Raw genomic sequence first — 14400 nt, forward strand, 5'->3', positions numbered from 1 at the left:
AGGACATTAAGGCTACAGTGAGAGATGGCAATCTCTGACAGCCACACCAACCTTTAGGCTCTTGTCTCATCAAAAGGAAGACTTGCCCCATAGCTGCTCATGGAGCTGATGCAGGGAGCAGGTGTTACTGCTTTTTTGTGTCTATCCCTTCTTCCTCAAACTCCTCTCAAAGGCCTCTACAGAGATACTGTCTTCTTCAAGTTACGTGGATAGAAACGTCAAACCTCGATTGCAGCCATGAATCTGCTCGTGAACTCTGCTGGCTGCAATGCCACAGAGCTGCCTTAAAGCTCTCTTAAAAATGTGAGGCATTCCAGTCATTTTAATTACTGTGCATTGCATAAGCCAGAAACCAGTTCATACAAAGGAACAACAGAAAAGTGATTTTCAATTGCTCTCACTCTCTTCTGTATTTAGTGCAGCCTCCAAATCTCTGGGAACACCAGCTCTTATTACCATTTGAAGCACTTCATCTATTTGAAATCTCTTTGTTCAGTCACTTAAAGCTATTGATGCAGTTTAGAAGGGTTTAAAAAAAAGAAAATCAAAACTGCAATTTGGAAATGGCTATAGCAGCAGTAAAGCAAAACAAGAGAAATGGAAAGGCTTACTGTAAACAAAAATGAGAGAAAATCAGTTGCTTGGAATGAGGCATAGGCAGGTAGAACCAAGCAAATCACATTGTGTCCTTCCCTCCCGGATTCTGTCCGACCATCAAATCACAGCCTCCTGGCTTGAGCCCTGCGTGGTACTGAGCCCTCTGGCGCTGGTCCAGAAATGCACTTAAGCTTATATTTAACTTTGTGTATGTAAATGGTTCTGTTGACTTCAGTAGAGCATCTTGTGTGCTTAAAGATGAACATGTGCCTTAGTGTTTTGCTGGATTTTGGCCAAAGAGCACCGTCATGTGCAGGAAGCATTTTCAGCTTGATAAGGCTGTTAAAAGATATTTCCTGGTTACTCTTCTGCAGCTGATGCCACATCACAGCCTGACTGGAGGATCCCCACAATACTGAGAGGGTGATTTCATATTCCACAACCCTTTATAATGTAATATTCCTGGAAACACACAGTGCCTACAGTCTGCTACCAGGCTGGGCGCTCTCAGTGGGCACAGTCTCTAAAGGATCCTTGAAGACTGAACACAGTATAGAACTGTTAGAGCTGATGAAAATGTAATGGTGTACCTCCAATGAAAAGCTTGGGAATGGGATGGAGTATTACCTATGTTTGGCTTGCAGACAGGAAGGTGACATAATTCCTTTGCAACCTCAGAGAAAGAGATCAAATGATTTTTTTTTTTGGTATGTATTTATAGAATCAAAGACATTTTTGAAGAAGGAGTATTCTCATTTTAAATAGCACATGAAGTTCACTGATACCATGGTGGAATTAATAGGAGTTTTTCCAACTTGTTTCAGGCATACAAATCATAGCAAATACAAAAATTTTAAACAAAAAGTCTTCTCAGAGGACAGTGTTAGAAAAGAAACAATTTACTGAAAAAGAAGCAGATAATCAAGAAATATGAGAACCTTTTTCTAATGCAATGCATGACCATTCTCTACTATCCTATGAGATGGCAGGAGTGTGCTGTAGAAAGGACATCAGATAGCTCTGAAAACACCTACCCTTCCCCTTATGCTGCATAAAAGCAGAAAAACAATGGGACCTCCTACAGGGCATGATGCTGAGCTGGTGTAAAATATATGAAGATCATCAACTTCAAGAAAAGCTTTTAGGACAGGAGGATGCTTTTGAGCAACTTGTCAGGTGGACAATTTAGAATGCTAATGGCAAAACTCCACGCTCATGAATCAAGTCAATTTGCTGTCAAAACATCAAAATAAAAAAAGGCCCTTAGTTCAGAAGCTTTTAAAGTTAATATATTGGTAAGGAGGTGGCAGGGCTGTTGAACTGCAGTTGAATTCTCCTGATTTCATTTATACTAAGCTCATTTTAAGCCAGCTAAAATCTGGTGAGGAACTGAAGTGTTACAAACCACTACGTGTGACATTTGTCAGGGTATTTTTCTCTGGTGATAGTAGGGTGTCTCTCTCTGTCTCTCTCTCTCTGTGCCTCCCTCTCTCTCCCTTTCTCTCAACTCTCCTGGTATGTGTTGTTTTTGCCAGCAGTTGCTGTAGTTTGATGAAGTCCTTCTGAAGCAGCCAGCATGCCTCACAATGAAATGTGATCAGAAGGCAAGTGAACGTGCCTTTAGTTCATATCTCTGGTTCTAGGCGGGTCTTGTGGAAGGAAAATTATGTTAACGTGCACCTGATATAAACTAATATAAGTATCTATGAAAGTAGAAGGTAATTCTCCTTCCTTAAATTTAAATAAGACACACAGCTTAATATGTTTACTTTTCCAAAGAATCGGATCTTTAGGTACTGCGGGGAGCTGGCTCCATCCGCGGAGGTCGGAACCATCTCTTGCAGTGCACTGCCCCCTAGCACTGCCGCGCACATTCCTGCAGGATGGAGGGGAGAAGGACACTGTGCTCAGTCAACAACACCTGCGGGACATGGCTTTCCCTGGGAATTTTCACACCAACTACTGACCCAGCCCAGTCATGCTTGGCTTGCGGGATCCGACAGGATCACAGCGTGAAGTTGTGTGCCTGCTCGGTAAGGCAGAGAGAGCCTTAATTGTGTTCAGCAGTGTGTTCTTGATGGAAGACTGGAATAACACAGTTTTCTTTATTTGGTGGCATTAACCAAACGTGAACTCGAATTTTCTCATATGAAGATCAAGGTGTCTATTTTCTCCTTCTTTCAATGCTACCTTCTTTATGGCCATATAAGGCTTAAAGTTTTACCTGAGCAAAGAAGCGGAATGATAGTTTTTATTTTTTCCCTTTGCAGTTTTTTCCCATGCAGATAGGGCATAGAGGAGGGATTCAGAGAGAATTCTCCTTTCAGTTCCTTTATTGACTTTCTCTGTTACTCTGACACCATTATCAGTATTTTCTCATATAAATAAACACTCAAAATCCTTGCCTGGCTTTTTCAGAGTTCACTTTGCTGGTAGGTCTTAAAGGGGAGAGGCTAATAATGGAAATCTAATGGATATTATCAGATGATGACATAGAATATCTCTATTTACAGATGATAAAATGAGTGTAGAGGCAGATTAAATTATTTAACAAAGGCCTTGAGTAGGCCACTGGCCATACTGAACTTTCCTGAGTATGATTTACCTGTACTTTACAAAAATAACACATTCTGGTTTCTCTCTGTGAAGTGTACTCTTCAAAAGGCAAATAAATATTGTTCTTATTCTACAGTATCAAGTCCTGATTGAAAAAACTGCACCCCTACTACTGCAGATAAATGAATATCTTTGGAAAAGAATATCTAAGGGTAAAAACAGCAGGTGAATCAGCTAAGCCCTGACCAAACACAGGTACTACTACTCCAGGCAATGATAATACAAGCACTAAAAAAATTTCTGGATCATGTCCCAAGCAGTGGTATAGAAGATAGTGGTAAGCCTTGCCATACTGACAGCTTACACCCCATCCCTTCCAAAGAGATGTGCTCAGCCCTTGGATCAAGCCGTGTCACTCCTTTTCATCTGATTTCTTCTCTATATCTGATTTCTTCTGATTCTTCTATTCTCTGATTTCTTCTTCTATATCTGAAAGATGAGCCAGTTCCTGCAATCAGCACAAACTTGGTGTCATTTTAACTAGCTTGGTCAGCCTCACTTGGAAGCAAGCCACTTCCTTACCTTGGAGGGCCCTGTGGAACTCCAGTAATTTCTAGGCCCCTTCCTCTCCCATTTCAGAAATCGAGGAGGTGACTAAAGGGTTTGTTTTTCAGTCTTCTCTGAATGTGTCCTGCATCTGTGTATCATAGACTCTCAGCATTTACACAGCACCCAACAGCTTAAAAGCTTATTACAAAGCATTTAGCATGTTAGTCCTTAGGACACACAGGAAAGGTGTTATTATAGGTATGAAGAAACATACTCAGGGGAGTTACTTGGCCAGAGAGTGAAGGGAGGTGGTGTAGGAGCTGTGATTATAATCTAGTTGTATGTGGGCCAAACTCTCCCTTATTTACACCAGTGTCAGGTTCTGACAGAATTCTCCTTCTCTCAGATATTGATCTGAGACGTTGATAGGCCAAGCATATCATGATGTTGGTGGATATCAAACTTCTTACAACAACAAAAGAAAAATGAGAGTGCCAGACACACCTCATTCTTCTTCCGTGTTACTCTGCTGAGGTCGGTGGAGTTGTTCCTTGTTTGCACCCAGTGAGACTGGAATGACATCCACCCAACCTGATGGACCCAGCTTCACTTGTAGTACTTTGAACAGATAGCCCAAGTACCTCAAGCATTTTTTGTGTAGGGTTTCTCATATTGCAGTTTGAGCCCAACGATTCAGACTCTGAGGTGTCTAAATGGAACAATCTATTTAATACCCTGTCTCACACATACTTACAGGACCCGTTAGTACCTCAGCACCGTCTGATTTTTTCAGTGTGTTCACTAATGCACATTCCTGAGCAGCTCCCTACACTATTATCCCATGGCACAGGGATTTGAAGCACAGTGAGGCAAAGCTGCCACACAGGTTGTCTGTGTCACAGCGAGGATAGGAACTTGTGTTTCCCACTGCTGGCATTGCAACTTTGATCCCTACTGACAACACCCATCTTGAAGCTTTTGCCTACCAATGCTCCAAATAAAAGTCTTCCATAAGACAGGAGATTTTAATTTTATATGGACAGTATGATTAAAGAAAAGGTGTAGGAAGGCTGTGCTTCACCCAGATGGAGCAGAATTGTAAATCTAAAGACTTAGCTGACTATATAGAAATTTAGGACAGCTGGTCCCTGGCCTTTAATACCAGCATAATTTATAACTAGACGCGCTTAAGTCTTGTAAACCCCGTGGAAAGTACTCTGACATTATATACACTGGTTTGATACCGTGATTAATCACCCCTCAGTCCCCTTTGGAGGATAATAAGGCTGTCTGTATCATGCAGCTGGCAATCTCCTTCCTTACAGTCCCAGCTCTACTATAACATTTACATTTCTACAGCCGATGGAAATTTATGGCTCCAAAAGGGGATAAAGGAAAACAAAACAAACAGGACATTTCTCTAAATTCCACTAAAGCTGCTCTGCTGAAATATACTTTGAGATTAAATGTTGGGGGTGCTCGGGTGGATACAACACTGTTATTTCCAGCTTGGTTTTAGCAGTTCATGAGCCCTTTCTGACTGAAAGGCCAGAGAAGGGGAATTGCTGGGTGGTGGAGAAGGAGCATCCGAGCAGGATTAAAAACATTCAGGGCAAAATCCTGGTTTACAGTTCAGATAGGTCTTGTCCTTCTTTCCCCCATCCTCTTTCTACTGCCCGTTGGGGGAGGAAAAGAAGCAGCACACTGCACTTGTGCGTTATCTGATCGCTGTCTGAAAGCTCTCTGGAGCAGCCTGGACAGTGTGCCATGCCTCCAGTTTGAAGTCAGTTTGCACACAGCCCACACGGACTGAAGGGAAACAGCGCGAGTTTTCCAAGCGAACCGCGAGCCCCGCTTGCGTTTTCCAGGCGTCCCGGGGGAGGATGTGACAGGCTCGGGTGGGCACGGGCCGGTACGAGAGAGGCACGGGCGGTGCGGTGCGGTGCGGTGCGGTGCGGTGCGGTGCGGTGCGGTGCGGTGCGGTGCGGTGCGGTGCGGTGCGGTGCGGTGCGGTGCGGTGCGGTGCGGTGCGGTGCGCGGCTGCCCGCGGGACCGGCAGCGGAGCGGGCTCGGGGCCGCGCCCCCGCCCGCCGCGCGCCCGCTCTATTCCCTATAAGGCGCGGCGGGCGCGGCCCCGCCCCGCGCTCGCGCCGATGAGGTAATGCGGCGCTGCCATTGGCCGCGCGCGGCGGCGCCCCCGGAGCGCGAGCGGCGCGAGCCGGGTATAACTCCGCGCGCCGGTGCCGCTCCGCCCGTAGCGCTCCGCACCTCGGCTCCCCTCAGCTCCCCTCAGCTCCGCACCTGCGCCAGCACCGTCCCGCCGAGAGAGCCAGAGCGACAGGGGCAGGGCAGGCAGCCGCGGCGCACGGGCTGTTAGAGAGCAAGAGTAAAGTCAGGCGAACACGGCATCGGCCGCCTCCCGCTCCGCAGAAGTGAGGAGGCACCTCGGGGGCAACATGACGGCGTGGCTGAGCTTCCTCGTCGTGTTCCTGTGCAGCTGGAGCCTGCGGGACTTGGTGGTGGAGGCTTGCACTTGCGTCCCCATCCATCCGCAGGACGCTTTCTGCAACTCCGACATCGGTAAGTGCCGCCGCCCCGCAGCCGCCCGGGCCGGGAGGGCTCGGGGGAACCTGAAAGCTCCCGGGACCCCGAGGGGTGCGGGCAGCGTCGCGGCTGTCACCGCAAGGCAGCCGCGTCCCGCGAGTCACGCAGTGAGGGCAGAGGTGCGGCGGGCGGCTCACACCGGAGAGCGGTGACCCGACTTTCCAGGAGCGGGTTTGGCTCCGTTGCTGCCGCGGACGCCTGGGTTGGTAAGCGAGAGGAGCGTGGTGGCGGACCCCCGCCCAGCCCTCCCGAGCCCTGTCCCAGAAGGTACTTTCCCAGAAGTACCTTAAAGAAATCAATCATTGCTAGAGTGGCATGTTTTCTACAGCAGGGCAGAAACACAATTGGAGGTGTAGGCTGCTAAAACTTCCTCCTCAACTTGGTGACAAGAAGTAGGAGGCAGGATTCGGATGGGTTCTCCCAAGCCACGAAGCCGCCTGTGGCGGCTGGTGTTTGGAGGTGCGGCTCTCACGGGCTTGTGGTGCTGCGCTTGAAACATTGGGAAGGGCTGCAGAAGCAGGTACCAAGTGTCTCCCGGCTTTCTGCGTGCTGCGCTGTGGTCTTTGCACAGCTGTGGGAGGTACGCTGCACGCTTTTGGGAAAGCTGAAACGCTTTCATTGGATCCTGACCGATGTTTTCCTCTATGGGTTTCAGCATCCCTAGGGTTCTTCATTACGCTAACTTTAGGTAGGGGACAAGGACAGCATGAAAAAAATCTCTGAGGAGGAGGTAATAGAGACTCTGTTCCCAAGTTTGTTGGCTTGCTTGTAGCCAAGGGTGGGTAACAAAATATGATTGTTGCTTGGTAGCTCTTCCATGGCAAAGTATATGAAATCAATTAGTGGTGTCCTTGACACATATCCATGTAATGGTAAATACAGGCTGTCACTTCAGCAGTGGTGAGGGATGGCACAAGTCCAAGAAGTCTCCTGCCTTCTCTGTAGGTTGTCTTAGTATCACAGCAAAAAAGGGGCCAGGGACTTTGCACTGCTGGTACCCACATGGTACTGACTGAGAGTAGAGTCTGCAAAGAAATCCTCCTGGCAACTGCTGTGGAAGTCAAATAGAAAGTAATTCTTACTGCAGCAGAGCACCCATTGCTGTGAATGCTGTCAGTAGCCTTTTCAAGGTAGCCAAGGTTAGTGGCAAAATATCTATCTCTTGCCTTCAGTTCTTCTACAGAAACTGCAGTTGTACGTGGTTATTCGTGTTTATTTTATATAGTGTATCTGCTCCTGAACGCCAAAAAAACCGTTCCATGTTAAAAGTGGTGGGAAAGTTACAGTTTGTTTCAGATAGCCTGGAAAACATTCATAAAATAGTTTTATACTGGGGAATTCTTCCAGGAAACTAAATTATTCAAACTTCTGTTGCCATTTTCATAGTTTGGATCAACAAGTGTGCCACCTAAGTGGCAACTGCCAGGGAGATTGTCCTTTCTGTGAAAGTGAGTCTGGGAAAGTTTTTTTCACAGCAAAAGCTGATGGCAGCATGTGGCCTTCATTAGCTGCATTTTGGGAAAAGGACTGCTTTCTTGCTCTGGTTAGGTCATGCTATAATAGATGAGTGGTAGTTTTGGTTCAAAAAAATGGTATTAAATGCATTTTTGTAATGAATACACACTGACAGAGTACTTTTACTAGACACATAAATGACTAGGAGTAAAGAATGAAGTTTCCTATAACGATGCTCCTAAACTTGAGGGCACAAAGTTTATCTTTTTTCTACTCTGATTTCTAGTTGAGTTCAGTCTTTCCTTCATCTTTCCTTTCTCTCTTCTGGGCTCTTCATTAGGTCTCAAGCCTTGGCTTTGCTTTGAGACAAAGTAGTTCAAAAAGTTGATGTGTCTGGGGCTCTCATGCCTTCAGACATCACAGCAATGCAAAAGAAGAGCAGCTTGAGGGGAAAGAGCAATCCCTTCCACTAAATGACTTGAATGCCAATTTGGTTGAAGGTCTCTGGGTTGAATCAAAAGCAAATCCTTACATTTGCTAGGATTGTCTGGAAAATGTGATATTTCTGTAGGCTGATTTTAGTAAATGCTGTCATGTTCTTCATATGCGGAAAGGACAAAAAGTGCACTAAAGCTTTCTGGCTTTGGAGGAGTTAATCATCTCCATGGAAACTGATGGCGGTGTACTAGTGCAGTGTTTAGACAGACTAAACTACACGCTGGGTTATAAAACACATTGTGAGGAAGAAAGGGACTTGGCAGCAAGTTTTTATCGCTCTTGAAACTTCTGACAAAATACCATCTCTAAAGGGAGGAGTCAGCGCAGTAAGAGCTGGAGCAAAAGAGGCTTTTAAAATAGCTCCTAAAACAATGTAAGAAATTAACTAGCTAGGTGGCAGCCTAGGAGAGGCTTTTCATCTTCAAAGCACTGCATTTTGAAGAAGGAGAACTTTTAGTTGAGGACTGTAATGCGAACTTCTACTGCTGTTTCCTACTTAACCAGTGAAGTCCTACTCTCAAGTTTATTCTAGTCTCCTTTAATCTGATCTCACCGGACATTTAATTTTTCATTTTCCAGTGGCTCAGTTCTGATACAGCCTCTCAACCTTGCAGTCACGAGGAGGTTTTAATCTTTACAGAAACAGATGGTCAAATAAACCCATTGGAAAGGACAGGATTTCAATATGTGCATAGTTTGAAAGCAAAGGTTGTGGTCTTTGAAGGAATCTTGAACTTCATAAATAACAATGTGTATATATACATTTTTAATTTAAAAAAGGAGGGGAGAAAAAAGAGGTACTACTGCTAGAGGTACTATTGGTCACGAGGGATCTTTTCACTCAGCCTGACTTTTCCATCATGATGAATGGAGCAAAAGTGAAGAGGTGTGTTTTATCTGGCCCTGTGGGGTCAATCAATAATAAAATTGCTGTTTTAACTCTTGGCTTTCTTTAACGGGATCAGTGAGTGCCAGAAGAGGCAGTACCGTAATTGGACAAACAGCGACTGCTATGATTAGCCATCTGAACTTTGCTTCCTCCACTACCGCCCTCTGCCTATGACCCCTTCCAGATGTGAATATTTTTCTTTTGTTTGAATTAAGAGACCTTTTGAAAGAACAGACACCAGGCATGCTTTGTTCTTTTGTGACAAAGCTGTGACATTTCCAGCTGGACATAGCTGACATGAAAGGGACTTGTTTGTCTTTTTTTTTTTTTTTTGCACGAACAGCAGGAATTTTTGAGCTTGGCTGCTGAATGTTGAATTCACAGGTTTGGGAAACAACTCCCATTTGGCCCCCTCTGCCCCACATCTCCTTTCAAGAAAAAGAAAAAAATGAGAAAATATGTGAAATTGCAGACTGTATTTTGACAAACCAGTCTGCAAGTGATAAAGTACTTTATTCACTCTACAGCTGTCTTACTTCTGTCTTGTGCATATACTTTAGAGAAGAGCTATGGCACTATTAGATGTCTCTTACCGAAGTTCAAAGGAGCTCAAAATAACATTCCTTTGTGTTGTGGGGGAGAAATACCTGTATCAGCAAGGATGCCAGTGGGTACTGCTCCTGTCTGTTCTAAGTAACCTCACTCTTGGTGAGATGAAGGTGGCATGCTCTGGGGAGGTGAAGGTAAGTAAGTTCTTAAGGGTTCCTTGGTACTGTGGAAGCCATCCTTTATTCCATCCTCCTGTACCCATAGCACTGAGCTCACAACACCTGCAGTGGCTCCCATCCTTTGAATTGAGAATGTGAGAGAAGAGCAAGAAGGAAATAGCAGAGAAGGAGGAAACTGGTGAATTTGTTTGGCCTGGAGTCTGAGCAACTAACTGAAAACCTGCCCTTTCACTGGTTTCCCTGAGTTGATCATTCCACCTTCTCACTAATAAGCTAAAAGAGATGTGCAGAACACTTGATCATACATGAGATTTTGAACATGCTTTCTTTGTTTTGGTGTAGTGATATCAAATATCCTGCCTTAGCCCCTAAGGCAGACAGGTAAGGTCTGCCAGACTGATTTAAAAGTTACAATAACACATCTCCAATTAATTATACCAATCTTTAGAGTTGAGATGAATTTAAAAGTATTTTTTGGTTACATTTTGTGGCAATGATTGCAAAAGTGTATCTACTTGAGAATCAGACTTTTGTCGAGGAAGTAATGATGTGATTTTTTTTTTTTAGACTGGTCTTCCCTTGGAGGCATTTTAGAAGCAGGAAATCTGAGAAGCATCCCATAAAGCTTCAAAAAAGAATAAAAAAAAATACTTCAAATTTCATTTTATGTGGGAAGAAATGGAGGAGATTTGTTTAACTTCTATGGCATTCCAATGTCCATGGTAATAACTTTGTTGAAAGAGGGTGTTTCTTGTGACTGGTCATGTCTCCTGACAAAAGAATGGCCATGCACAGCTGAATTGTCCTATTTAGTAGAAGTGGAAATAGAAATTAGTTTTGGTGTGGTTTTTTTTTTGTTTTTTTTTTTTTTTGGTTTTTTTTTTTGTTTTTTTTTTTTTTTGTGTGTGTAGTTATTTGCTATTTTAGTCCTTATAAGAGTAGTGGGATCTGGAGTTAGTAACGTCTTCAAATGTATCTATTAAAAAATAAAAGTGGTGAAAATTACTGTTTGGAAGATGTAATGCAGAATGTTATTTCTTTTTTTTTTATTGCATATGCTTACTCCAGATTTCCTGCAGGAAGTGTCTCCAGTAAGGTCTCTGAGCCAGCAGAGTGCCAGATGTTCCAACCTTAAGCCTTGGAGCTCCTGCTTCATGCAGACATTCTTTTCCTTCTTATTTTCATTGATTTCCCACATGTTCTTTAGAACTCTCCACCTGCCAATTGCTCCTCTGATGTTTCTGGAAAGAGGTGGGCTGGTGGGAACATAGTTATGTACCGCTATGCACAGTAGTGGTCTTTTTCATCTGGGTTTGGGAAGGACCTGCCTTATTCATGTCTGTTTTTCAGGATGAGCGGATTTGATTGTTTGACCATAGGAGAAGGTGACAAATTAATTCTCAGCTCTATCAGTGGACTTCACTTTTTCCGAGACACTCATACAGTTAGTCCTGCACTTTGAGACCTTCTTGGATATGGCAACTGAGTTGCATCTGATGAAATGGATCTCTGTACTCAAGTGCAATCCCAGCTGGGGTGGGTGGGGCCAAGCATTTTTAGTAGGAGCACTCATTGACTCATCTTGCCCCTACGTAGGGTGTTAGAACTACTAAGATGGAAACTTAGTTTTATGATCTTACAATGTTGTCTAAGGTCAGCTTCTCTTTCCTCACAGCTCCAGTACCATGTGGTGCTCTCAGGTAGTCCAACTAAGCGTGCATCACTGATGGAAGGAGCCTATTTGATCTGGGCAGGAGGTCTTGGAATCAAATGAAACTTCCACCAGCTGCTCTCTGGGAGTTTAGAAGAGCTGGTAAACCTGAGAGGACGGCTTGGTTTTAGTCAACAGGCAAGAGCAGAGATCCTGTGTTTGCCAGCTCTGAACCAGACTAAGCTTGGGAACTTATTTTTAGTCCTCATAATGTCAGCAGTGCCTGTGTTTGAGTTTCCCTGTAATTATAATTTTTTTTTTCATTTCAAGATGAAGAGGCTTTTGCTGTAATGTGCTGCTTATTGCTGTAGACTTTGATGGTATGATTCTGTCTTTCACATGATAATATAAATAGGAAGCAAACTATACTGGTAAAATGATAGTAGTGTAGAAAATGAGAGGAATATTGTGCCTTCAAGCACCAATTAGCTAAGTAAATGCAGAGTTCATTAAAGGCCTACTGTAGCTCATCTAAACCTCTGAAGAACATCCACATGTGACATTTAAAATATTACTGGCAGAACTTTATTGGACTCTTACTACTCTTTAAGCTAACTATCCCTTACATAGACTTTTCTGAGAGAAGGCTGATCAGAGCAGCTGACTACATCTGAAACTATCCAAGACTGTTTCAGCTTTTCCACAGCTTTGTAGCACTGAACACTCTTTGCAAATTGCTGAGCTGAAGGTCATCCTACTTGGTAACCCTCTGTGTAGAGCTACTCAGAGCTCATGGGAGGGATGCACACTGCTGGGTCTTTTTCACTTCTTTTCCCACCAGTGACATGACTACCAGCGCTATTTGCCCATAGTGGGATAGGGCCTTATTTAAAACTAGGGCTAAACTGGGTCTGCTTTGGAATAGCTTGAGAAAAGAATGTTAACCAGTGTGAATCTGGAATTTCTGCTATTTGAAAGTATTAAGCTGGTGCTGGACCTGAGGTAAATGAGACCAAGGGGGCTTAAATGGATTTGCATCCTCTTATAGAAGACCTAAAGCCTGTCCTAGTAATGAATATGGAGAGGAAATACTGAACCTGCCTCATAAGCCTCATGTTCTGCGTAAGATAGGTGCATTGCCACTTGTCTCACCAGTATTTCACCACCTTGTATCAGGGCTGGATTTGACTTGATGGTTTCAGGTTCCTAAGAGGAATATTACAAACATTAGAGAGTTTAAAAGCTCTCTAATAAAAAAAAAAGAGTTTAAAATCAAAAACAAAGTTAACATTCTACTGTAATGTGAAGTAGGTCTCTTGAGTGACCAGAGTGAAGACATAGTGCATTAACTGGCAGTGTCTAATAATGTAAAAATGCAAGTAATTTCACATAACCCTGATTACTTTATTTACTCAAAATTTCTTACAGCTAGAAAAGATAGTGGGAGTCTTCTGGAAAGAAGACAGAAGTCTATTGAGTTGCTTGGTGCTAAAATTAATGTTGACTATGAATAGTCCAAATTCCTGCTAGTGTTTACATAAGACCTTTCTAAAGGGCAATTTGAGCCCTTAGAAACCATATACAGACAATAAAACTCTAGTTAAATAGCAGAGAGGTGCATATACAAAAAATTATATCAAACCTAATAAAAATCAGCTATGGTTGGCCTGCATTGTAGAATCTCATTTTTACTTTAGGAAGAAAGGAGGTGGTTTGGGGTGTCCCTCCTTGGACAGAAATGTGCCAAGAACCAGCAGAGAACAGTGCTTGGGGAGTAGTGAGGCCTTTGTTAACTTAGGGATATGGTCTTGGGCTGTGCTAGTGGGGAGCTAGAGTTCTGTGTCAGTAGGCTCTGCTTTGAAAACTTCTGTCTTTATTACAAGTTGGGGAAGAGAATGGCCACAGCAATAGGATCAGTGGGAAAGCTGTAATAGGAGAAGGTATTTAGGAGCTGCAGGAGTGGCAAAGGTCCCTCAGAGACTATCTCAGAGTATAAGGAGGAGAGAAGAACTCCTGGAGAAGGTAGAGGTGCAGTGTGGAAGCCCCATTGGAGAACTAGTACAGGCTGGTCAAGCCAGGAGGTGTCACTAGCTATGGCACATGGCAGGCCACCCCACATGGAGCTATGGGAACTGTGTGGGGCATGGCTAAGTTGGGTCTTATCCATCCAGGAGAGTAAGTGTGCACTTAGTCTTCAGGGAACACTTAAGTAGGAGAACCCCCATAAAACAATCTGATGTTGTATTGGTTGATCCCTAACAGCCTGTAGCATGGTAACTTCTGACTGGCAATCTAGGCTTAGGCTTTGAAAAAGCCTGGCTCTGTGGACTGGCCATGGGTGGAACACATGCCCTTTATCTGGACTCCAGCCAAGCTGCTGCCTTCCTCCATTCAGATGAATGCAAAGTTCCTTCAAGTAGCCCTCCAAGAAATGCAGGTTGTATGGGTGTGTGGGCAGGGCTTGGTCTTTTTTCTGTTTTTTGCTAGGTGAGTTATAAAGAAAATACTGCTTAGCTGGAAAATGATTCACATTGAGCAGCAGGAGAAGCAAATGAAATGAAGCCATATATAACATGCTGTCTGAAGGTACTTTTGAAATACATGATGTAGTTACCTGCCTCACTACAGCCAGGACATAAAAGGAGAGTGTGCAAATGGCAGAGCCATCATTGTTCAATACGTTGTTACTGATCCTGGGCAAAAATAGACACTAATAAAAAAGTCTGCAATCTTCCTTAGCTGTCTGTTCCTAAAGAGTCAGAGCTCTGTAATCCTGCTGGTTCATAAGAGTTTAGAACCAGTTTATTGGGGAGGTAAAAAAAGGTTAAAGGACCCAAGGAGGGAAAAGAGACCTCCTAGATTTTTCTCTTTCT

General features: G+C 43.9%; 2 protein-coding genes across 8 annotated transcripts in view; one reads left to right on the forward strand and one right to left on the reverse strand.

Annotated features, from left to right (window-relative positions):
- SYN3 (synapsin III) overlaps positions 1-14400 on the reverse strand; it is a 247411-nt gene that overhangs the window by 84950 nt on the left and 148061 nt on the right. The window lies entirely within an intron of this gene.
- The window catches only part of TIMP3 (TIMP metallopeptidase inhibitor 3), a 37493-nt gene continuing 29110 nt past the window's right edge, over positions 6018-14400 (forward strand). Inside the window, exon 1 of the mRNA XM_068191093.1 lies at positions 6018-6282. Coding sequence (XP_068047194.1) covers positions 6159-6282 — 124 coding nt within the window. The 5' untranslated portion in view covers positions 6018-6158. The remainder of the gene's footprint in view (positions 6283-14400) is intronic.

Source organism: Anomalospiza imberbis, chromosome 5 (genome assembly GCF_031753505.1).
Source record: "Anomalospiza imberbis isolate Cuckoo-Finch-1a 21T00152 chromosome 5, ASM3175350v1, whole genome shotgun sequence".
Lineage (NCBI taxonomy): Eukaryota > Metazoa > Chordata > Aves > Passeriformes > Viduidae > Anomalospiza > Anomalospiza imberbis.